At 48.3% G+C, this 23,614-nt stretch overlaps 5 protein-coding genes across 5 annotated transcripts; 3 read left to right on the top strand and 2 right to left on the bottom strand.

The window, feature by feature from the left end:
• Nucleotides 1–444: 444 nt before the first annotated feature.
• On the top strand, nt 445–4,458 carry BDV38DRAFT_273833 (uncharacterized protein; the record flags this gene model as incomplete). Its single annotated transcript, XM_032057743.1, has 6 exons — nt 445–550; nt 970–1,455; nt 1,511–2,195; nt 2,250–2,473; nt 2,530–3,232; nt 3,285–4,458. 6 exons carry the CDS (start codon nt 445–447, stop codon nt 4,456–4,458), a joined length of 3,378 nt encoding a protein of 1,125 aa, XP_031910074.1.
• A 1,370-nt stretch (nt 4,459–5,828) lies between these two features.
• BDV38DRAFT_256417 (uncharacterized protein) lies at nt 5,829–7,069 on the bottom strand. Its single transcript, XM_032055514.1, has one exon. The coding sequence runs from the start codon at nt 6,752–6,754 to the stop codon at nt 6,110–6,112; it is 645 nt and encodes a 214-aa protein (XP_031910073.1). The 5' UTR covers nt 6,755–7,069; the 3' UTR covers nt 5,829–6,109.
• Nucleotides 7,070–10,921: 3,852 nt separating this feature from the next.
• Nucleotides 10,922–13,964, bottom strand: BDV38DRAFT_168732 (transcription factor domain-containing protein). Its single transcript, XM_032051916.1, has 2 exons — nt 13,824–13,964; nt 10,922–13,766 (listed from the first exon to the last, which is right to left on the bottom strand). Exons 1-2 carry the CDS (start codon nt 13,846–13,848, stop codon nt 11,056–11,058), a joined length of 2,736 nt encoding a protein of 911 aa, XP_031910072.1. The 5' UTR covers nt 13,849–13,964; the 3' UTR covers nt 10,922–11,055.
• Nucleotides 13,965–18,190: 4,226 nt separating this feature from the next.
• Nucleotides 18,191–20,605, top strand: BDV38DRAFT_273830 (SAM and PH domain-containing protein; the record flags this gene model as incomplete). Its single annotated transcript, XM_032057742.1, has 2 exons — nt 18,191–18,259; nt 18,317–20,605. 2 exons carry the CDS (start codon nt 18,191–18,193, stop codon nt 20,603–20,605), a joined length of 2,358 nt encoding a protein of 785 aa, XP_031910071.1.
• An 883-nt stretch (nt 20,606–21,488) lies between these two features.
• On the top strand, nt 21,489–23,066 carry BDV38DRAFT_256407 (NACHT and Ankyrin domain protein). Its single transcript, XM_032055513.1, has 2 exons — nt 21,489–22,993; nt 23,044–23,066. Exon 1 carries the CDS (start codon nt 22,150–22,152, stop codon nt 22,579–22,581), a length of 432 nt encoding a protein of 143 aa, XP_031910070.1. The 5' UTR covers nt 21,489–22,149; the 3' UTR covers nt 22,582–22,993; nt 23,044–23,066.
• Nucleotides 23,067–23,614: the final 548 nt, after the last annotated feature.

Here is a 23,614-nt window from a genome sequence, read left to right as displayed (position 1 = left end):
TAACCCGTGGTTGTATCAATGGGGAACGGAACGTACCAATGAAAGTGAAAGTGGTACTGTTCAAGTACCGTCGAGGTACCAGTATTGAATGATCGCTCACCCGCCCCATCCACTATCAACGGCCTCCTGAAGACCGGCCGTGACGCCGTCGTAAAATTATTCCCACCATCACGATATCTCCAACTTCCACTCCTTTCTTTCTCTCACTCTGACTTTCTGCCTTTGTGTTTTGTGTGTCTGCGCTTCAAACAATTCTCTTTGACTTCCGACCCCCTGGTTCAATTCCTTCATCCTCGGGAGTTTTTCCTAAATTCCTCCCCCACTATCATCTCCCCCACTTGGGCTTTTTCCCCTAATATAGGAATTCGTCCTTTCTCCCCTTCTCTCTTCTTTTTAGGTGATCGGTTTCCCTCCTGACCCGTCAGGAGAATCCTTTTCTAGCCCATGTGGAAGCATCGACCGTCTTCCAGATCGGATTCAAAGTCTGGGAGCATCGATTCAAGTTCCGAGCGTGGCTTCTTTGGTCGTCCCAAGAAGAAGTCTCCGCCGTGTAAGTATAGTGTCTCATACTAGTGCTTGATTCTAGTCCCTCATTATATTTATTTTATTATTTTTCTTTTTTGGCTTTTTCTCTTTTAATTTTATTTTCCTTTACCCTTTATCATTATCATAACATTATATCATTCTGGACCTTTACCTCCTAAATGACAAGTCCTTTCCTCCTCTTTCCTGCATTTTGGTCGTTCCTTATCTCTCTACCCTAACCAACCCCGGTGACCCTCGTTGTTATACATGATACCAAAGAGACAAAGGAACACCTAGAGTCTTGCGCTACTGTTATGCAATACTACCTCACTACTGCCCTTCCGTAGTCGACCCTCCACTGTCCGCTTCCGTTCCTTTCTCTGGTCGTTTATTGTTATTATAACCCCCCTGGTCACTGACGGGTGTATTCGTCATTATCTACAGCATTCTCTCGACCAGAGTCCCCCACTCGCTCACCATTCCGGTCTCTGCGTTCACTCACTCGCTCAGAACGACCGGGTAGTAGGTTGTCAAACCACGCTGGCTCTTTCCGGTCTCGCGCACCTTCAACAGTCACCAGTGGTTCCCTGTACCCGGACCATTCAGGTTCTGACTGGCAATCGAATTCGATCAATTATTCGTCCCAAACGTCCAATTCCGTATCGGGCAGGCCAATGGCAGGCTTGATGGATGTTGACCGGACTCGGTCCCGGAGAGATAGGACATTTGTTGGTAGCGAGTGCGCCGTTTGCGAGGAACCGCTAGAACATACCCTGCGGGGGGAGCGCGTTCTCCAATTTTCTTGTGCACATGTAGCGCATGAAGCCTGTTTTTACGAGTTTATTCGGGAGTTTGAGGGCCAGTATTGCCCGACATGTGACGCGCCATTAGGGCTGGACACAAGTCGTGGGGGGAATGTGTTAGACATCGGTAAGTGGTAACACTAGGGAGGACATCGGAAGAACGGTGGCTAACTCACTTGTAGAGAAGCTTAGCAATATGGTGCGCTCAGTTACCAGTGATGCCGCCACGCAACGAAGTGGTATGACTGGGGCTACTACGCCGTGGGATCAAAGCACGAACGTGAGTCGCGGCCGGCTGCCCAGTGATGCTGGAAGTAGGCCGTACAACCGCGACAGCCGAGACATATACAGTCGGCGGGATAGCCGTGATGCCGGAGACCCACGCGAACGGATCGAGCGTCTGACATCCGGATCCCGTCAGCATCACTCCCGGAATGGTAGCGCTGCTGGGTCATCGGGTGACTACAATGATACCCAACATGCGAGCAACGGAAGACGGCATGACTATGATCTCCAAGCCATGGAGTCCGAGCTGAGCCCTCGCCCTGGACCCACAAAGAATCCCATCCCGGCCCCAACAATGACCATTCGGAGCGAGTTTCCAACCCTCAACCGGTCCCGTCAACAACAGCCTTTGACCTGTCTAATCACAGTTGAAGTCCCTGAAGGCTGGCGTGCGGACTCTGATGATTTGCGCCACACGTCGACCGGCTCACCACAACCTGAGGATGAGCCTTACAGTATGATGCGTTTTCCCGCCGCGCAGGAGCCGCGCCCATCCCCATACGAACCACAGGAGAACTTGGATGAAATTGCGGAGGAACTGAGGACGAAAGTTGACAACTGGCATGGCCTTGAGTTTCAGCGGTATGCTGATCTGTGGTTCTGTGTGTTTGTAGGGTCCCGCTGATTATATTGTAGGTTCGGAAAGCTTCGCTTGCACGGACAGATGCGAGTCGGTAAAGACCGTGAATCATGGCAGGACTTGCAATGCTACCTGTTCGCGGAGATGCTTATCTGCATCAAGGAGAAGAAGGCCAACGACCATCGCCGCCAATATGATGACAAACCGCGACACACGCGGTGTACGCTTAAGGGCTCAATTCTGATCAAGAAGCATCTCAAGCATATCGATGCGGACCCAGGTAAACCAAGACCTTGATACCAGTGGGTAATGAGCGCGTACTAATAATGGATACAGATGAGCCCGTTCTAACCCTGAGTTTGTCCGTCAGCGAACTTCCTTGCTTTTATCTCAGTTTCCAGAACCGGAACCAGTTAGAAATCTGGCGTCGTGCTCTGCTCGATCTCCATCAGTTCGATTCCCTGTCCCGCGGTGCCGACTATGACCTAGATAACTCGGGGGCTGAGGAGGAAGACTATCGAAACAGCCAGATTAAACGGCAGGCATCACTGAACTCTTCATACGGTGCTGCCCGGTCGATCAATACTGCAATCACTGACTACACGAATGTGGCCGTGGAAAGTGGGCCTAGCCCATCTCTGCACATTCCACTTGATATTGTAGTGGTGATCCCTGTATCGTCTTCGATGCAGGGCCTGAAAATCACGCTTCTGCGCGACGCGCTCAAGTTTCTTGTGCAGAACCTTGGGCCTCGAGACCGTATGGGACTAGTGACATTCGGTTCTAGTGGCGGTGGAGTCCCTCTTGTGGGAATGACAACGAAGTCCTGGGGAGGATGGGGCAAGATTTTGAACTCTATCCGCCCCGTTGGCCAGAAGAGTCTTCGTGCGGACGTGGTTGAAGGAGCGAATGTGGCCATGGACTTACTGATGCAACGGAAGCTGTCAAACCCCATATCCACTATCCTGTTGATCAGTGACTCGTCTACCTCTGACCCGGATAGTGTGGATTTTGTTGTGTCCCGGGCGGAAGCTGCTAAGTACGTTTTCTTTATATTCAATGGCAGGATCATGGAACTAACAGTCTTGTAGGGTTAGCATTCACTCATTTGGCCTGGGACTGACCCATAAGCCGGACACGATGATCGAGCTCTCAACTCGGACAAAAGGCTCGTATCTCTATGTCAAGGACTGGATGATGCTCCGCGAATGTGTCGCAGGCTGTCTCGGAGCTTTGCAGACAACTTCTCACCAGAATGTTAAGCTGAAGCTTCGTCTCCCGGAAGGTTCTCCGGCGAAGTTCGTGAAAATTAGTGGCGCCCTCCACACCACGAAGAGGGCCACCGGCCGCGACGCGGAGGCCGCTCTCGGCGATCTCAGATTTGGAGATAAGCGGGATATCTTGGTTCAGCTTGTTATTCAGCCCGACAACTCTTCCCAGGAGAACATGCCGCAAGATCCCTGGGAGAGCCTGGTGTCCGGACTAGAAGCCCTCGGTGGCGGGTCGGATGGAGATGAGCAGCGAGTACTTAGCGTGGAGGAAGTCCCATTGATCCAAGCGGATATCACTTATGGAGACCTTCTTCGTGATGGCCATTTGACGCATTCGCCGCGACCGTCACTTTTGGCGATTACCATGCTTCCACCGAACCCTAAGTCTCGACATTCCAGCCAACCGATGACTCCCCCTATCCCTCCGCATCCTTCAATTGTTCAGCGACGCATGGAGCTACTCACTTCCGATATGCTAACTCGAGCATTGACTTTGGTGTCGCGCGGACATCACGATCGTGCGCAGCACTTATTGGTTGAGACCCGCGGTATTCTTAAGGGTCTTGGTAAAGGGAGCCTTCCCCCGCTCCCACCTGGCGCTGTTAAACCATCAAGCATCAGCGACTCTGGCAGCAGAGGTGACACGCCTACATCCACTTCTCCAAGATCTTCTACTTTCGCCGATAGCCATTCCTCAGCTGTCTCGGACTCAGCCACGATCGCACCAGTAGCCGCGGTTGATGCGCAAACCATGCAGGCGCTGGATGGTGATTTAAAAGCAGCGCTTGAATGGATCAATCATCCTGCAGTGTTTGGCCGGGACTCCCGCAAGGCTGTACTACAGGGTATCGGCGTGATTTCGTCGCAGCGGGCGTACACCTTCCGATCGCCCTCCGAGGCGCACTGGGCCCAGAGGGTGGCAGGAGTTCGACGACTGACCGAACGGTCTAAGGAGTGGCGTGAGACCGGCGATGACGCATTGACTGAAGAATGAACGCACTGACATGACTCTCGCTTATAAGCTTTCCCTATTTCGCCGTATCTGTTTTCTATTTCCTCTTAATCACCTCTCGAGTGGCTACTAATATCCCCTTTTACCCCCTTTGATTGTTTATGATACCACTTTGTTCGCCATGACTGTGCAGCATGATACCACGGGTTTGGTCATTTTGTAATATTTTCATCTGTTCTTACTGGTTGTACCTGTGTATATATCAGCTTATATTCTTAATATTGGGTGATGGACGGGGGCCGGGTTGAGTCTGGATGATTTACGCCTTTCTTGCTTATTTTGTCTTTTCCGAGCAGCCCTGAGTTGAGGTTTGTTAAAGCCTGTTCCAACCTCTATCATATATCCCACTGTTATGCTCCCTGTGATATGCCACGATTAATATTACCTCGGATCCGGACATGAGAGATGGTTGCGCAAATAGTGTTTGAGTATCCAAGCATGTAGACTGAATCTGCCCGTGAAAGGTCAGATCGAACTGAGGTGTAGTCTGACAGAGGTTTGGTGTCAGTCTGAGAAGAAGGCCCTGTGTCCTTTGTATATACCAACAAGTAGGTCAATTGGAACCGGGCGCATACCTCTTATTCCATTGCTGAACTCCCGTGAGATCCTTGAGTGATTGAATGTCATCTCTTCTACCAGATGCTTACCAGTGGTCGAAACATTGAGGTATGGTCCAAGCACGCAAGTAGCGGGTTCCAATGCACCGGAAATCTATCGAAGATTGGACAGTGTCACAATGTGATCTTTTGCCATAAAAAACAGACCTGATGTACTCCATGCTACTCAAGTGCCTCACTTGGAACACGGTATAATCAACATCATAACCACCCTATCGACAATAACAAAATCATCCGCAGCCCTCATACACAGACACCATTGAAAGTAGAATGTCAAACCCTTGACCCATTCATCCATAATCCCACGTCCTTTCCCCTGCCCCGCCCCCCTTCCTCCACCAAAAACAACAAGAGAGAGAAAAGAAAAGGACAATCTTGGTGGACCTCTATATTAAGCATCACCCCGATTTCACCCGACGACATGAGGCTTATTCGAGACTTTCTTTTCTCAATGGATTCATTCAACCAAGACCGCCAGTTGGATTCCTGTTGGTTCAACATTACCATAGGATTGGCTGGGGCGGTTGGGGCGGAGCCCACGTGGAATCCTCCAGGATCTTACAGTAACCGAGCGAATGTGCTTTTTTATCCTTTCGAGGGATTTGTACGTGCTAGAGCTGAATCCTTTGACGATTATATGATTGTATCCCCAAGGCAGGCGGAACAGACGGTGAAAAAAGTTGACTGCCTCCCTTACAAACCGTCCACGGCAAAGAGACAAAGAATAGAAGTCTAAATTAATCCACGAAACTATGTTTAGATCCCACCGTACCGTACATGCGCGCCAACTCCGTTTGGTCAATCCAGAGGCTCAAGCCTAGACGAGGAGCAATGCAATACTCTAAAGCAATTTGACCCACGTAACAAAGGAAAGTATAAGCGATACATGTAGGTAAAGACAATAGCAGATATGCGATGTGAACCAACTGAGATGCTAAGAACAGCCATAGCCATAAGAAACGTTTACCGTAACCAAGTCATAGTATAAAGCCCAGAGTCCATCCGAGAAAAATAGATCAGGTGTTGCGACGAGCAATGTTCCTTCTCTTCCCCCGAGGAGGAGGTTCAAGCTGGGGCGCCCGCTTGAGGGTAATGGTGGTTGTAACCACATGACGGATGCTAATCGTGGGTCCATGTTCACTGATGGGGGAATCGAATGGACGCATCCTGTGATCTGACGGTGTGAAGGGCGATCGAAGGGTATGTGCACTTCTTGGAGAGTCGGTCATGGGAGAGTGGGCGTATGGAGGAGGTAGACGCAAGCGACGAAGGTGATCCGGGCTCTTAGAAGAGAGTGATGCCATGTAAGGTGGAACACTAGACCCCGAAGTATCCTTCTGTGGATAGCTATTGGCAAAGGAAGTACTGGTAGTGCTTGAAGGAGTTGACGTTGGAGAGGGACGAGGTTTATCGTGCATGTACTTGGCAAAGTTTGCACGGGAATGTGTAGGACTTGAGAAGATAGGACTGAAGGTGTTGAGGAATTCTGTATATGCCGGCGGAGGGGTTATGGTGATCTCGGTGTCTTCACCCTCTTTCTTCACTTCTTTGTCTGGTCTATCTGCGTCGAGGCATGTGTAGGTGCGCTCACGGAGTTCTGACGGAAATGTCATATTCTTGGGAGTCTTTAGTGGATGAAGAGCTGGTTTTTCTGGGGCCATGGTGTTGTGTACCGAGTATTCGATATGAGGATGGTAGAAGAGACGAGATGAAGTCAAACAGGCAGAAAATATGTGAGAGATAGTGAGGTCGATCAAGATTCGAAACGGTAGCCAGAGAGGACCCGAGTATATGAGGAGATGTATGTCGGTGTATGGAAGAAAGAAATATAGAGGGTCCTTGATGGATAATATACAGCCTGATCTAGCCAGGAGCAATGGGACTACCAGAGCCCGTGTTGGTAAGCAAGAAAAGTAGCGTTGCGTACGATTGACTCTATAATGGTCTGTCAGAACCCTTTTCCAAATGCTTGATAGAGTGCGTAAGATAACGCATACCGATGTGGTACCGGACCGTATCAATACGTAGCGGTACTGCCCAATTCTAATGAGTTAGCGCGCTCAGTTCGTTCAAAATAGCAACCAATGCGATCCACTTACAACAGCCGCGATGCAGAATGACAGATAAAAATAATGGTAGGGGTTATTATCGCTATAGTCGTTTGGTTATGTCCAGGGTATTGCACAGCCCGTGTGCTTTATGATTTTGTAGGGTTGGTACAGTGAGTGTGTATGGTTCTCGCGAAGATCTTCAATACAGGCGAATGGATAACGTCAAATCAGCCCAGCTGATGTCTGGTTCGTTATCGCCACAACAGTAAGCAAGAGGAAGAAGACACAAGCCAAGTGCTGATGGGAAACAAGGGACAGCTGGGCTTCACCTGCATATATATATCTTTTCCTCCACCCTTACTGTCACCCAGAAGTACTTAATGTATCGAAATATGCGAGAGAATCTTCACCATAGTCGCGCGCCATCTGAAGCAAGTCCCATCTCGTTGCCCTTGTTCAACGAGCATATATCGTTGTTTTACCTTCACCATACTCTGCGTGTGGCTCACCGAAGTATAGCGCGCGGTTCTGCAACCAGCAGCGGAACTCCGTCAATATGCCAATTTTAAAACACGGGGTAAGGATCGTGGATGTGTCGTGCATTCTAAAAGAATCCACAGGCAATCTATAGACGCCAGAACTTGCAGAACTGGATCTAGGGTCAATATCACTAATCAAGTCGAGTTCGTGATGTCCAATCGCGCAGCGAAGAATGAACCGGAAGAGTTTCAGCTACAATATTCTTCATGTATCGGTCTCAAAACAAGCGCTTTGCGGGGGCGCTACACCAGGTTTGTCAATTCTTGATCAAGGCGCAGAATCTACAACGATTGCACTCTCCTTTGGCTTACAATGTTCGAAGATGTCCCTTGTTGAGGGATTACCGATGAATAAAATAAGGGTTCTAAGTCGTAGAGGGGTCACTTTGCTGACAACTAGCAAAAGAATGCGTCTACCCTGAAGAACTGATTAGGATACGGAGCGGACGATTATATGAAAGTGTGCTCCATACAGATGGCGAAATACCACGCCGCCATGTTGGGCTTTTAGCGCTGACAGTGCCAAGCCATCTATCGTCCGTGTAGGCGCCTGTTGCTAGAGGAATCCATTCCTTCCATCATTTGTCTGAAACAACTCCAAAATACTGGCTTTACGCTGTATATATGAGAGAATCTAAACCGTGCGTTGTGATTCTGCAGCAGCGACTCTTTTGGCTGCTTCCCGGTTCATTGCAGCAGTAGGATCTGAAATACCGCCCGCTCCTTACTGTTCACATCAGTGCCTTCCACAGTATTCTTAGATTAGTGATCGCATGAATCTTGACTGAACTTTAGGAAGCTGATACGACGCTTCGCGGCCACAGTGGCTTGTGTAGTGACCGTAGTTGTCAATCCAGCTATAAACGGAAAGCCCTTCACCCCTCCGCTTTCTTGGCAACAACTACACTGTGTGTGATTGTTGATGATCAAACCCCTCTACCAATGACTACAGAAGGTCCCACATCACATCTTGAACAAGAAGCAGTCGTCTGTTTATAGAAACACGCCGACCAATCCCGTGTGGAGTGGAAGCGCACCGATGGCAGGGTCCCCGAGTCTAAGTCTAAGAATAACTACACCCGCGCTTGCAGATCCGGGGTCTATTTTTGGAACATCAACTTCACATCAATTTTCTATGGATATTGACCGAGATATTAGTCTCCATACATACGAAAACAATAAAAGTCAGACCTTCAACCGGAACGAAGTTTTGATCAGAAGATAACCCGTCATTTGAATTTTCAATATATAGCCCCTAATTTAGACATGGTCAAAGCAACCGGCCCTGCATGGGCTGTACCTAGCAACGAGATGTGCACCCATGGTTTGCGAACCTAACAGCGTCACGCTGACCCAAGTATGATGGAAGGCCCCTAAATTAGATTGTTTGGCATTTGCATCTACCACATGCGAAACCCTTCAAGGAGATGCTAATGTCAAGTCGCGCTGATCACCGCTGTCGGGATATACTCGAGCGGAAGATAAAGAGAGGTCCAAGCATCCTCGTTATATCGTTTTAACCAACCAAAATGCGGCATTTCACTCTTATCAAACCTATCATGCATTAGTGAGATTTGGATGTCCAGGTTTCATACATTCTTATTGGTCTGAACAAATATGTGCTGTACATATAATCCGCATGGATGGATGTACACTCAATGAATCCCTCCCGTCCTCTACCTTGAAGCTCTCCCTCCTGACGTGCAACATCCGCCTTTGACGCAGCTGACTCGGTGATATCCCCCTCCCTCCCTCTTACACTAGCATACAAACTATGATAATTATAGTATCACTTGCGTCTATTTCCCTGTCTTCAGCGCTTCAACTATACCAACGACCTTCCTGGTCTCTCTCCGGACCAATCACACCCCCCAACTCGAGGTTCCCACATACCGTACAATACCGTATAGTACAATACGATCTTCTACTCTTCGTCTTCTTCACAACCGCTCCATCATGAGTTCTAAATTAAGATCTGAGATGGACAACTTTTATCCCGTCGGCGCTTGTAATCTTCATTGTTCATATCTTAGGGGGCTAATCGCCGGTGTCCTCTGGCGCTGTGACTCTATAACCTTGTCAACTGTATCCCGCGATATCCATACTTGAGGGTTTGCGTACACCGTGGCAATGCCCTAACTTCGATAGACCAAAAATAAACACCATGCACAAACACCTAACAAGCAATGGATCCGACTCTAAAGCACCTGTCTGTAGTCAATCCCTAACCAAACCCGCTGTCTCAACGCTGTTTACGCTAGCCGGCCCAACCATATACAACAACAGTAAAGAAGACAAATGTTCCCCAACAATCATATCATTCACTTTTAAAATAAGCCAACTTATCGGAAGCCCAGTACCTAGACAAGAGTCAGAAAGGCTGGAAGGAATACACCTCCGGCCAATAGCAACCACGCTCACAACACATAGTACTATAGCAATATTAAGCGCTCAAGGATGGATCCGGGGAAAGCCTCTATAACGAATAAAGAGCATGATTGGCTCCAGTGATAGAAGTAGGCTGAATGATTTAGCCAACACAAAGCATTAGTCTGTGCCACTCTGATAGATACCTCGAGACTTGGCAACCTCATCCTTCGATGGGCGGGTCGTTGGTCGACTGTTCTGGTCGGGGAACCGTCGTTCCTTACTTCCTTCCTGGTGTTCGTTACTATCTACGCTGACCCGAGAGGCTTGGTCTTTGCTTCTTGGTCCAGAGCGAGTAAAGGTTAGGCTCTACGGGCTGGTTCTATGGGAAATAAATAACTGCAAAATTGCATCCAATGAAACTGACCGAGCATGAATATCATAAATAAACCATCAAAGATAAGGATCACCATAATGAACGAATACGAAGGTACGAACAGTAGAGAAAAGTGATAATGTAGAAGAAAAAATAATAATAATAAGAGAATAAAGATAAACACAAGAATAAAAATGGGAGTGGACCCGAAGGAGTGGGGGAAGAGTATAAAAAGTGCACACAAGTGGACCAAACAACCGCTGGAGGAACGTAAAGGAGCGAAGAAGAGCGGAAGAACAGGGCTGGGTATAAAGAGCGAATTAAAAATGAGGCTACAAAAAAGACTCAAGAAATTAAACTAACTGCACGCTGAATGAGTGGCTGATAGTCAATATTGAACGCACATCAAGCATAAAAATAGATGTCTCGGAAGTTTCGTATCTGCGTCAGCAATCCTTTGGTTGAGGGATAAGAGCAATAATGGCAGAGACCGAACAAGTTAAATAGACTTGCTGTCCCCTCTGTCGCTAAGTCGAGTAACTAGGCTGTATATTGTTTCCTGATGTCCCTTTCAAGGGTGAATCATGTAGTTCCATCATCGACTACTATTCAAGAGGCACATTATGCCTCTACAGCAATAGATAATTCCATTTGTTGCGTCGCATGATTTCCCGCCAATGGAGCTTTCCCTCTCCAGGCTTGTCCGGCCGCTTTCCAGCAGCTTTAGAGCTACTAGCAGGTGCCGGGGTTTCCTCGTCGGACTCCAAGTCGGATTCATCAGAGGCATCCGAGTCGTCCGAGTCAGTGGCAGGCCGTTCCTTGGATTTGGCCTTCCCTTTCCCCTTTGCATTTGCTTTACCCTTTAATTTTGGCTTGGATTCTTTCCAAATCTCTTTCAGCACACGGTACATCCGACCGAAGCTTCCAAACTCGCTCATATACCCCAAAGCTGCGACTCTTTCAGCTAAGGTTTTCCGGAATATACTGGAGGGCACTGAGTGTACTCCCACAATAAACAACGGCCACACAAGGCAACGATCATACCCTCTGGGGCCGGATGGCATGTACTGCAGGATCTCTGCCACACGCGCAACTTGACTGACAACGGAAGGTTCGTGGAAATCAAATCCGGGCGTCAGACTGAACAGATAAATGCGGGCCGCAATGCGGTACAAGGTGGTTATGATTTTCGTCAACATATCTTGCCTGACGGCGCCGTTAGCATCAAAGGGTGGCTCAAGAGTCCGATCGGTTGGCTCGGTGTAATCAATCTGAGCGGTCATCGCAGAGACATGGCTGTAGATAGTCAACTCATCCATGTTGGTCTCGATCTTTAAGGCTTCCAGACACACAATCTCTGAGATAAGGTACATAACACGATCGTCACATCCCATCAACTGCTGGAGGCCAGACTGAGTGCCGCTCAAATGCTTAGTACGGTGTGTATGGGAAAATTCCGGTGTTGTCCCCTGCATGGTAGCGCCCAGAATGTCGATCCATGTTATGAGAGAAATATTGAACTGATTCGGAGCACAGTTGAGCTTCTTGATGATGCTTGTCACTGCCTGGAAATGGGTGGTCCACGGGACATCCGGCAAGTAATCATCTGTCGTTCCCACGGAGCAGTGGTAAAGGATCATTGCAAGTGTTGCGTCCAAAATCTGCATATGGCCGCTGCCACGGCTCAAGACACGACTAAGCTGCGAGATTGCTGCATATCGGTGCTGCATGATGTCATGGTCCATCTGGTCCTCCATTCCCATGCTGGTCTTCAGGTGGATTGCACCTGCGCTGAGACAGCAATGAAGGTAAGAGCGATTGCTTTGCATCAATTTCAAAATCTCATTGATACAAGAAGCACCTCCTTGGTGTACCCCGATGACAGGGAAGATTAACCGCAGAACATTGTCGACAAAATGGTCGAGAAGTGGTCGGTCACGGTCCTCTACGGAGATCAGGCTTCGCAGGCTTGACGATAACGGTACGTTCTGATACATGGGGCCTGGAGCGCTCATGTGGTTGTAGGTAGGATACGGGCCGCACGGGTTATATGATTGAACATAGTTCGTGTTATTCTGGAACCAGTTATTGGTGGGCATGTTAGGGTTTGGTGTAGGTGTTTGAAGCTGCATGTTTGGCATGGGGAACTGAAATCCTGGAACCGGGAACTGTGCAGAAAGTGGCTGGAATTGAGAGCCTGGAGCCTGAAATTGCGCAGCTGTTGGCTGAAACTGAGGATTTGGTGACTGGAATTGTGCCGATGGTTGAAATGGAGTACTTGGTATCTGAAACTGTTCGGCTGGCGACTGGAATTGCCCAACAGATGGCTGAGTTTGCGCAGTTGATTGAAATTGTTCCACAGATGGTTGGAACTGCGTATTCCCTGAGTGAATATGGTTCGTTGTTGGTTGGGGATGCACAGCGGATGTTTGATATTGCTCCGCAGATGGATGGGCCTGCGAAGTGGAGGACTGGAACTGTTCAATTGGAGATTGAAGTTGCGGAGTAGAGGACTGGAATTGCTCTTCAGGAACTTGGAACTGTGTGACTGATGATTGAGCCTGATCAACGGGTGATTGAAACTCCGCAGTCGACGACTGGAATTGTCCATCTGGTAGATGAAGCTGCGGAGTAGAAGACTGGAAATGTTCTGTATGAGCTTGAAACTGTGTAGCTGTTGATGGGATCGGTTCGGCTGGCAGCTGATATTCAGTAGCTGACTGTTCAACTGGGACTTGGAACTGCGTTGCCGCTGGTTGACGATTATCAGTTGGTGTTTGAAGCTGCGGAATTGATGACTGAAACTGTTCTGCAGAAGCCTGAAACCGTGCGACTGCCGACTGGGCCTGACCGGTTGGTGTCTGGAACTGTGTAGTAGCTGGTTGAAGCTGGTCAGCTGATGACTGAAACTGTGTATTCGGCGATTGTAATTGCTCTGCAGAAACGTGGAGCTGCGTAGTCGCTGGTTGGGCCTGATCAGTTGATACTTGGACTTGCATATTCGAAGCTTGGAGTTGATTCACTGGTAGCTGAAGCTGTGACATGGGAAGAGGAAGCTGTGGGCTGGTAATCGGCGGAAGCTGGGTTGTGGGCTGAAGCAGCTGTGGGTTCGGCATACTGCTGAAGTGATTATATGCAGGGAAAGGAAGTCCTTGGCTCAACGGCACATTGTTGATGAAAGCCTGGGTGTTGGTTTGAACGCTCATATCAAATGGGATCATGGGCGCTGAACCAGGCGCAGCAAAAAGATTAGGCTGTTCACCAAACATTGAAAGGCTGAAGCCATCATCATTGCCTAGGGATGGCTTCTCTACGAGTGCACGAATTCGGTCCTCATATTCTGAATGGAGACGCGAAGTTAGGCAAATTTATCCCTTAATCACTCCCTTAAACTCACCCTTTATAGTTCCCTCCTTTTCCATAACCTTTGATTGCCGGACCCTATCCTTGAGTCTATCCCTCTGTTTCCGCCGGTGTTCGGTATTGGCCCACCATCTCGGGGGCTTGTAGTCGCACTTGAGTCCAAGCTTTGTACACGACCTGCAAATCGGGCGTATCTCGTCACACTTTTTTCTCCTAGCCCTACACGTAAAACAGCCTGCACCATCACACGGTCAGAAACGGCTTGATAACCAGAGCGAGTAAGGAGGTGCATCACTGCAACCGCTGCCTTTCCCTTGAGTATAGGGATAAATGTATACCTGAGCGTGACCTCTGGTACGACTTGGTTCGACGAGTCGATTCTTCAACTGGCGTTTCGGAAGCAGACATGTCCGAAGGACACTCCGTTCTTGTCGATGGGCCAGAGGCAGAAGCCCTTGCGCTTGACATATCTCTATATTGACAGTCTCGACTAAACTGGGGCAACCGAAGGATGAGTTGATGCCTATTCGATGACACGAAGGCTTGAAGCAAAGCACAATAGTGACGTAGAAAAGCAGTTGCAGACGACAAAGCTCAATATCAAAGTGGAAAGCGTATCCTCTGCGTTTCACTTGAACGGGCACTGTCACAGAGGATGAAGATCAAAATTGGAGAGGCGTCAAGCAGGCTTTTATGAAGATATCCCATCTTGATATCTGCTCTATGGGGTAGTATATGGTTCGCCTGTACAGAGCCACCACGCTTTAGATGTTTCTATTTTTTGCCCGACCCAAGCGGTTGAGGACTGACAAGGGATCTTGTTTCAAGAAGTAGTATGATATGCAAAGATTAAGTGGGACTGATGCCAATGAGCAAATCACAATTGACGCGATGATCTTGTATAGGAGAGCAAGATCTAAATTGGGACTGTCCATAGTGAATAGGGTGCCGGGTGACAATGAGCCAGACTGACGAGTCGCCATGCAAATAGACGCGCAGGTCTGATAGCTACAGGGATGACCTGTGGGCGCATAGGCACAAGGTTTCTGTCAGGGTCTACCGGTTCCTCTCTGGCGCGAACTTGAGGCTGGTGGGGTTGAATGCTGATTGGTGCATCCCCGGCCATCTTGTCTATCAAGTACATCGTGACCCCAGTAGCCCTATGTCATATAGAAAAAAAACACTGTTGCTTCTCATCTCAATCCATACTACCCGACTGGATCGTGCTGCAACTGCACTGCGCCGCCCAGGAAAACATTCATCCAGAGCCATATCTTTGTCGCCGGCCGTTCGATGAACAGCCGTCCGGATCAACGCTCAGCGTCTCCCAGTGCTTGCAACTGAGCGCTAAGAGACCACGACATTTAGCAGCAGTGACAAAAGAACATAGTGCTTCCTCACTGGCGTAGTGACATGGTATACTCCAATAAAAATCGAGACAGGCTGTTGGGACCATAGTTGAAGGGAATCATTGGTTGTAAATCGTTTGTGGGCGCCAGATGAGACGATGCCAAGCTTCGGATGTTGAAAATTGATTCGGTCTCAGGCTCTGGATAAGACGGACTGCTGCTGCTGCAGGTCTGGAATGCCACAACCAACCGTGGGGCTCGGCCCGTGCAGAGGTGGGGAACAGCACAGACATCCGGATGTGATAATGGACTGCATAAAAGGATCCCTTAATTAGCAACGCTTAACCGCCGAGGCTTAGATATAGAATAGTAAAACAGCGTCGAAGTTTATCGCAAAATTTACCCATAACCATTGGGTTAGGAGAGTTAAATTTAGTAAATTAACTGTATGCAGCCCTTTCTTGCATTCTTACCCCGGCTTTTTCCTATTAATAACCCCCAGATTTCCCTAATTAGCACCTGATCATTTGCATCGCGGGGTTTCCACGCTCTAATGTACATTAGCCTAACTGCTATTATATCACCCAAAATAGAAACCACACTTCCACGGAATTAGCGCCTGATGTACCGGTGGTACAGATAGTAATTTCCAGATATGGTTGATCTGTTGTTAATTTTGTACTTCCAACTTGAATTGGTGGAAGATTCTACTCATTCCATGGTATATTCTCTTGTGGATCTACCTACTTGAAGTAACCAACAAAAATACTATCTCCCATCCGATGCCATTGAACTTACTACGTAGTGTTTCTACCAGCTCTCATCACCTCGGAGCCCATCACTCGTTTGCCAGGTGCTTTTACTTATCGACAGCAATAACCACAAGTTAGCTGTTCCTAATAATAGTTCCCTTGTCTCTTTTCTTCTTTCGTTTTAGAGACTACCAGAACCTATTGACCTTCTTTTTGTGAAGAGAACCTTTTAAAACTCACATGGCGAAACTCCAACAATGTACAGCATGGAGACAGTGCTTATCGCTGGGACCGGTCAAACCGCGGCCAAGCAGAACAGAGAGTCAATTCTACATTGTGTCAGCTAGTGCAGCATTTTGGTGACGAACAAACTACTTGGCAAGCATACTGACTGAACCTCCACCGGGTAGTCGTCCTTTCTATTACCTCCTTCTTCTATTTCAAGAAGAACTCTCGGATCACTCACATGCAGGCCTATGAGGTAGTGCTCTTTGGGTAAACAAACTAAAGAAACGGGGTTTGATTTGAAGAGATTGACAAGAATTTGAGCCTACTTTAGATCTTACTAGTAGTACCTTCGATCGAGGTTCAATTAATGCACATGGTAGACGTAAGCTATGCTAAGGCTGACTACTAGCTATAGCATATGTCCTTAGGCTATTCTAACTTCTTCATGGCAAAGCATTGATTGAATTCTCTGTGCAGTCAATGCGGGACTCGTCATGTTGTTGTAAAAGCCTGTATCCACTCGAAACAAGTCACCAATGGAGGCTGAAGGCCTGCTAGGAGCAGGTACATAGGAGTCTTCTGGAAGTGTGCGAAAGAACTGGGGAATTCTAGAATGTCACGCATGGAAGGAGAGAGATAATCGAAATTGGCCCTGGAGCGGAGTACTTTTTGAATTGGCTCCTTTGCTTCGTTATTGGTCAGATGACACCTAGAGTGACGATGCTTTCGCTGCCACAGTAACCCTGGGTCTTCGCAATCACAATTGTCACAGATGCATTAGCGATTACCAACCACCTCCGTCTATTTTTCAAGTTCAAACAGAGCACAAATCTAGTGGTTTAAAACTTAAGCAAGCACATTTAGTTACGTACATACCTTTGTACATACATTCATCACAAGATCTCGGTTGCCCTAAAACCCCCCTCAGCGAGTAAACTCGACTGCGGAGAAACCAATCTAAATACTTAACTGCCCTAGGAAGCGCAAAATAACACCAGCAAAGGAATAAAAAGGGATTGGGAGAGCAAAAATTTCGAGTAATTCACAGTAAGCTTGGGATGCCAGTAGATCATGTCGCAAGTTAATGAGGGTTGGCCTATATTTTATATTTTCGGCCAACGGGCTGCCCGAAATAATCGACTCGTCTCTGTTGTTCGTGAGTAACTGTCCTATTACAAGGGAACTTTCCTCTCCGCCTAGGAGAGCAATCCTGGAAACAGCATCTAACACTAGTTAATGGTGAAACATGCAACTCACTGGGCGCATAGAGTTTCCGGTCAAATGAATCACAGCCTGTTGAAGTGTGCCGAGAAAGTCGTCACAGCAGTAGCGCTAAACACTGACCTCTCACAGGCCGCCTTCACCCGCGGGCCCGCGACCACTTCTGTATCTCGTACAATCACTTTGCCCAAAACAGGACTTCTACCTATGTAAAGTTAGTTCGGGTGGTTTTCTCCGCTCATTAGGTAGCCTGACCGTAGGTTTTGGTCCGGACCTGACGTGCCAACCACCGCTCTCATCACAACGGGCTTACCGCTGGCGCCAAACTTCTTTTGACCGCTGGCCAGCCTGCACGTCCAATTCGTTCGATTTAGCCATGGGGGAAAATCCTGTGGACTAATTCTCTGTAGGATAGTCGCCCAGTGTGAATACTGTCGGCTAACTCCTGCATGAGGGGTGGTTGTACTGTACATAAACACTTCGACCACCCCAATCTGCCCGTTTCCACCTATGCACTCCAAATCTCTATCACTCACCTGGAGGTTTTTGTATATACAACCTCATATTTCGCTGTCCCTATTCTCTCATATGCGCTAATCAACTGCTTCACACGGTTGCCTCCTTCATTTTCCCAGCATTATAGGTCTTGCTGCCCTTTGGGCAACCGAGATCAGCATGGCGATGGTTGGACCTCCTGGACTCCAGACATATAGAGACACCAGCTAACCTTGAAACAGGCGACTCAATATGCATATGATGTGTCCTTTTCAGGATTGCATAAAGCCGAGGAGCTGTCCCTCTACTCCCCCAGAACGCCCGTCGCTCGACCGCTCTCTGCATCAACGGACATAATGGAGGATTACGATAACGACGACTCCTCATCGTACCCCGAGTATTCGCCCTTCACAAGTGTTGCTTCGGTAAGTTTGTATCTATATCGGTGGTAATTATACTCGACTAACACTATCGGGTGATAGTTTGGTACTGGAAGTATTTCGACTGCCTCAACCCCAGATGAAGCTACTACGCCTGACACGACCGGGTTGACCTTGTTCGACTTCCATATTGACGAAAAGGCAGTGAGGGGTCCGAATGGACCGCACTTGTTCAGATCTTCTATGGACTCTTCGGAGCATAATGATTTGACTGAGATGGAAACGGGGACCATACACTTTGAGACCCGTCCACCCAGTGCCATTCTCCCTTTTCATCAGTCTGCTTCAAAGCTGGACCCGGTGAGGCATGACACACCCGTCCCTAATGGCCTCCCCTATACGTCACAACCTCGCCAACAACCTCGCCAACAGCCGCAGATGACACCTCAGATGCAACCTCAGGTACAACGGCATTCTTTCATTGGGCAGGACATTGCGCCCAATGAGTTTGACGCTCCCCAGTGGACACCAGAAGACGTCTCCAGATGGCTGCAGATCAACAGGTTTGACAACAGCATTATCCAGACGTTCTTCACGAACGATATCTCTGGATTTATTCTACTTGAGCTTCAGACCCAAGATCTGAAAGAATTAGGTATCCAATCTTTTGGAAAGCGGCACATGTTGATGGGTGCTATTCAAAATCTTCGCAACTCCGCTAGTGCCGGGGCGCGGGCTTCTCGGAATGATTCCTATGTTCGAGAGGCACCTCCAACTCCTTACACTGCTTCTACGTTGACAAGTGAATGCCAGTCAAGCCGGGTTACGGATGACGACGGGTCGAGGAGAAAAAACAATAATAGCCGGGGACGTCGACACCGAGACAATGACCAGTCCTACCAAGTAGCAGAGGAGCGTCCAGGAGAGCCAGTTTCGATTGTCGCGATTGAGGAAGTGCTGCCAAAGCTTCACAGCTGTTCCAAGGGCGAGAACTGCCGTAAATGGCAAAAACAGCAGGCTCGGCTCGCTCAAATGGCAAAAGACTTGCCAATTGGCACGTTGAATGGCCGATTCGTTCTGATGGGGGACCCAGGTAATCCTGCAACAGCCCCTAATCTGATCAAAACACCCGGGTCGGAGGTCACCCCGTCATTAGTTGCTTCATCTGACGTGATGGGACCCATTGATAAATCCGGCTTCCCGTTATCCAAGGAGAAGCTTAGGGAGGTCCAACCTAGAGACCCGCAGGAAAATGTTCGAAACTTCTTGAGTTTCCAGCAATTGAATAAATTGCAGCCGGTGAATCAGCCGGGAACCCCGCCGAAAGAAGTACTTCCCTCGCCAGAATCCGAGTCGCCAGCATCAGTCAAGGGCAATCCTCTCACTGAGAACCTCCGAAACTTACCAAAACTGCAGATCCCTGCTACCCCGGACGATGGCGACTTGGAGTTCACCCCAAACTTATCATCTCAGAGGACTGCCACACCTTCTACCGTGCGCAAGAAGCCTTACTATAACGATGAGTACCCAACGGCCATACCTCGAGGACAGAAGTATGCTTATGGTGTAAACTCGTCCCCTGGTGATTTTTACCGCGTCGATCCACATTATGGCCAAGAGACTCCGGTATCTGAAGCGGATGCCCCTATGACTGCTTTCCCAATCGGCCTAGTTCCGAGGGAGGAGTCCCAATCCGTTCCCCCAAACATGCGCTTTGGTTCAAACCGCCATGTCATTGCCGATCCCATCCGCCGGCCTTCATCCACTCAGCCGGAAGGACGTCGCAGAGAGAGCTCCCATAACATTATTCCGACCTTGAAACCCCTTGATGAACGCCGTGCAGTTAACCCGATCGACACACCGGAAGACTTACAAAAGGCATGGGAACGGAGAAATCTCCTTTCTCCCGGTAGACGGTCCCCCAACGATGTCACCCACAGCGGATGGATGAAGAAACGAAAGACTACTCGTCTTCTGCGCCACGAGTGGGAGGATCATCACTTTACTCTTCAGGGAACGCAACTGGCAATGCATACAGACGAAGAGTCGTCTCGCCGCCGCTCCAAAGCCCTTGAGTACATTGATGTGGATGACTACGCTGTTGCCTGCTCATCATTAGCCTCCAATTCAAAGTTGACTGCCGCTTTCAAAAAGACCGTCCTTAAACGCAAACCCGATGGCCTTACAGACTCAGCCTTCGGGTTCTCTTTAATTCCAGCATCTGGGAATGGCAATACCGTTGATAAAAAGGCTCTGTTTTTGCACAGTGGCAAGAGTCACCATTTTGCCGTGAAGACCCGAGATGAACGTATTGACTGGATGCGAGAACTCATGCTTGCGAAGGCTCTGAAACGCGGAGCCTCTGTGAACATGAATGGCAGTATGATTTAAATATTGCCTATTCCTATTACTCTGTTTATTTCTTTTTCTCTCGAGAGATACCCATTCAACATGCCCCTTCAGCGCAGATGACCTTTTGATGATTATGATTATGCATCTTCTTACACTTAACCCTGGCAATATACGACCCATGAGACGAGTTTCCTTTGTCTTCTTTTTTCTTTTCTTTTCATTCTACATTCATGTTCTTCTCTTGTGCTATATTGCATTTTTTTTTTGTTGGAGATTTCTGGTCTGGCTTTGGAGGAGTACGAGCACCGTTTTGCCCTTGTTTTCCTTGACGTCCGGCCTCTCCTTTGGCTTTGTTGAGAATCGCTATCGTAACTGGATTAGAACATATGATCTCTGAGGTGTAGGAGCAGGCCCACGCCCTCTTCGCCTATCGTAGGAAAGCCTGGATATTGGTGAGCTGTACAGGCAATACGTGTACCTTAGGGGCCCCAAAATTAGGCTATGTTACTGTATTGTACCATTTTGAAAATGAGACGAGCCTCATAGCTTCAGATCGAAATCATCCTGGTCATAATAATAACGAAAAGAATTAGCCAATGCTGGCGTCGAGGCCATGGGCTATAACTGAACGCAGCATTCTTTGCCTGCGACCGCAGAAACGAGGCAGGCAGAGAATTCGTAGTGACAACAAAACAATTTCCATACTACTTTCTGAGCATGATATGTCCAGCACGTGAGTACGTGCCGTTATCCTTTGCTCAGGGTTATTGCTGAGTGGAGATTGCATGGACGATGATCATGTCATTTTGCTGTTGGTCAGATCACGAATGGCACCATCACTCACGGTCGCCCATTGGGTCGCAATTATGATAAGCCTTCGAGGGAGGGAACATGTACAAGTAGCCATGCAATGGCAGCCGAGCGTCACGCTCGAGCAAAGTTGACCCCCCGCCTCAGCGCTTAAAGTCGGGCGGGGATTGGAATCCTAATCCCCCTGGGCCCAGCGACAGATGAGCATCCACTCATTCGACCAACCAACCCATTTGCTTTTCCCGGCGCTTACAAGCAGTCAATCATCTTGCCCCTCTCGTGTGATGCTGACGCCCAGGAACCGGCTTCCTGGCTTGTCAACTTGTCAAGAGGTCTCGGCTAGTTTTAGTTGACCATAGGCCACATTATCCAGTATCTGTTGGATTAACGCTGAGTTAGTCGCCCAGCTCCTAAGTTCCTGGACGATCTTATGCGGGAATACCCACGGTGGATACGCGCCATAGCCATGTGAGCAAGAATTCTATCGATGATGTGTCCCCCCGCAGACTCCATCCACTCTTTGTTAGCTACTCCATGCTTCGAACTTTTGAGCGGCTTGCGTGAGAACTCTAGCGTTTAAGGACTGACTCAAAGGGCTATCCCTTCCTGGTCTCTCCTAAAGAAGACGCCAATCCTTTACCTCAATGTGGTACCTGCGTCTAGTTTGTTGATTCTCTATTGTGGTACCTATTGGTTTTGCTTAGGGGCTTTTTGGCAGAGAGAGAGAGAGAGAGAGAGAGAGTTTTTGATCGTTCACTTATCCATCATAAACGATGGTCGAAGCTGCTGCGATTCGTGAACGGCTCACGCAGGCTGCCCGGTCGGTCATAGCCATAACTCGTTCATTTGGTACTAAGCAAGAGTCGCAGGAAGCGTTGCAAAAGGTTACATTGATACTATGTGAAATCCTCAACCTTCTCTATCAAATCCGGGAGCAGTTAAGCTGGGCCGAGGAAAAATGGGTTGTTGCACCTGCGCGCTTGAATATTATCGAGGAAATTCTGGGTGCTTTCGCGTCAACAGCAAAAACTATGGAAACAAGCTTTCAGCCCGGAGGTGTGAGCAGTCGACTATTCAGAAAAGGCCTTATTGAACGAACCTTTCTACCACGACTGGAGCTGTACAAAGTTGCTTTTCTCGTGCTGATACAACCAGAATCCCGGTATGTTGACCATCTGGCACACCGTGAATTCAATTCAGTATGAACTATGCTAACAGTGGCTCAGTGAGAAGAGCTTTAGCGAGCAGCAGCTACGAAATAGTATTCGGGAATGCCGAGACCTGGAACTCAGTAGGCAAATCCAAACTATGCATTAGTCTTTCTGTGCGCTGAACATGTATCCTCATAGACTCCACCTCAAAGTTCACAAGCGAAGAGGACTTTCATAATATCACGAGCCCAGTAACCTCGAAGAATTTCATCGACCTCAGCAACTTGTGTCACAGACGACAGAAAGACACCTGCAAATGGATATTCCACGATGAAAAGTACAAGGATTGGTTATTTGGACGACGGAGATCATTATACTGCATTGGATCAGGTATTTGAATTCATTCTACGCCAATGAAAGCTTGTGACTAATATTTATCAGCTGGAGTTGGAAAAACATTTCTTTCGTGAGTATAAGTCAACCCGGATCTCGATCAAGACTTATAATAGTTTACAGTTCTGCCATTATTGAAAATCTGCGAAACACCTTCATCTCTCCCGATGTGGCTGTTGCCTTTTTCTTCTGTCAAGATGAAAGGGATGAAGAGGCTTCCTCGCTCAGTATGCTATCTAACATCCTCGCTCAACTTGTATATCGGAAAGGGTCCGCTACCCATGCTACCGCTGCCTTATACCGATCCGAGGCCTTTGTCGAGGGGAAAGCGTCGGCTAAGTCCTTTCATAATGCAATCAAAGCCGAAATCAATCACTTCTCCAAAGTGTATCTTATTGTCGACGGACTTGATCTGCTACCGGAGAAGGACCGTGTTATCACCCGGTTACAGAAGCTACCTGAACATGCACACTTGTTGTTCACTCTACGTGACGCAAGATGCGCCGATAAGAATGACTCTGTACCAGTCATAACATCCCGAAGAGACCTTACAGCTTACATCGACTCAAAGATCGACCAGGAGCCTGAGCTCTCCTCGCTTTTGCAGCAATATCCGCCCGAGTACATGATCAGGGAAGCTGTCATCCAGCAGGTTGTGGACAAGTCTTATGGTTTGTATGTTTGTTCTTGCCTC

Source organism: Aspergillus pseudotamarii (genome assembly GCF_009193445.1).
Source record: "Aspergillus pseudotamarii strain CBS 117625 unplaced genomic scaffold BDV38scaffold_58, whole genome shotgun sequence".
NCBI lineage: Eukaryota > Fungi > Ascomycota > Eurotiomycetes > Eurotiales > Aspergillaceae > Aspergillus > Aspergillus pseudotamarii.
The sequence above is the reverse complement of the archived record's forward strand: the minus strand, read 5'-3'. Positions and strand labels throughout refer to the sequence as shown.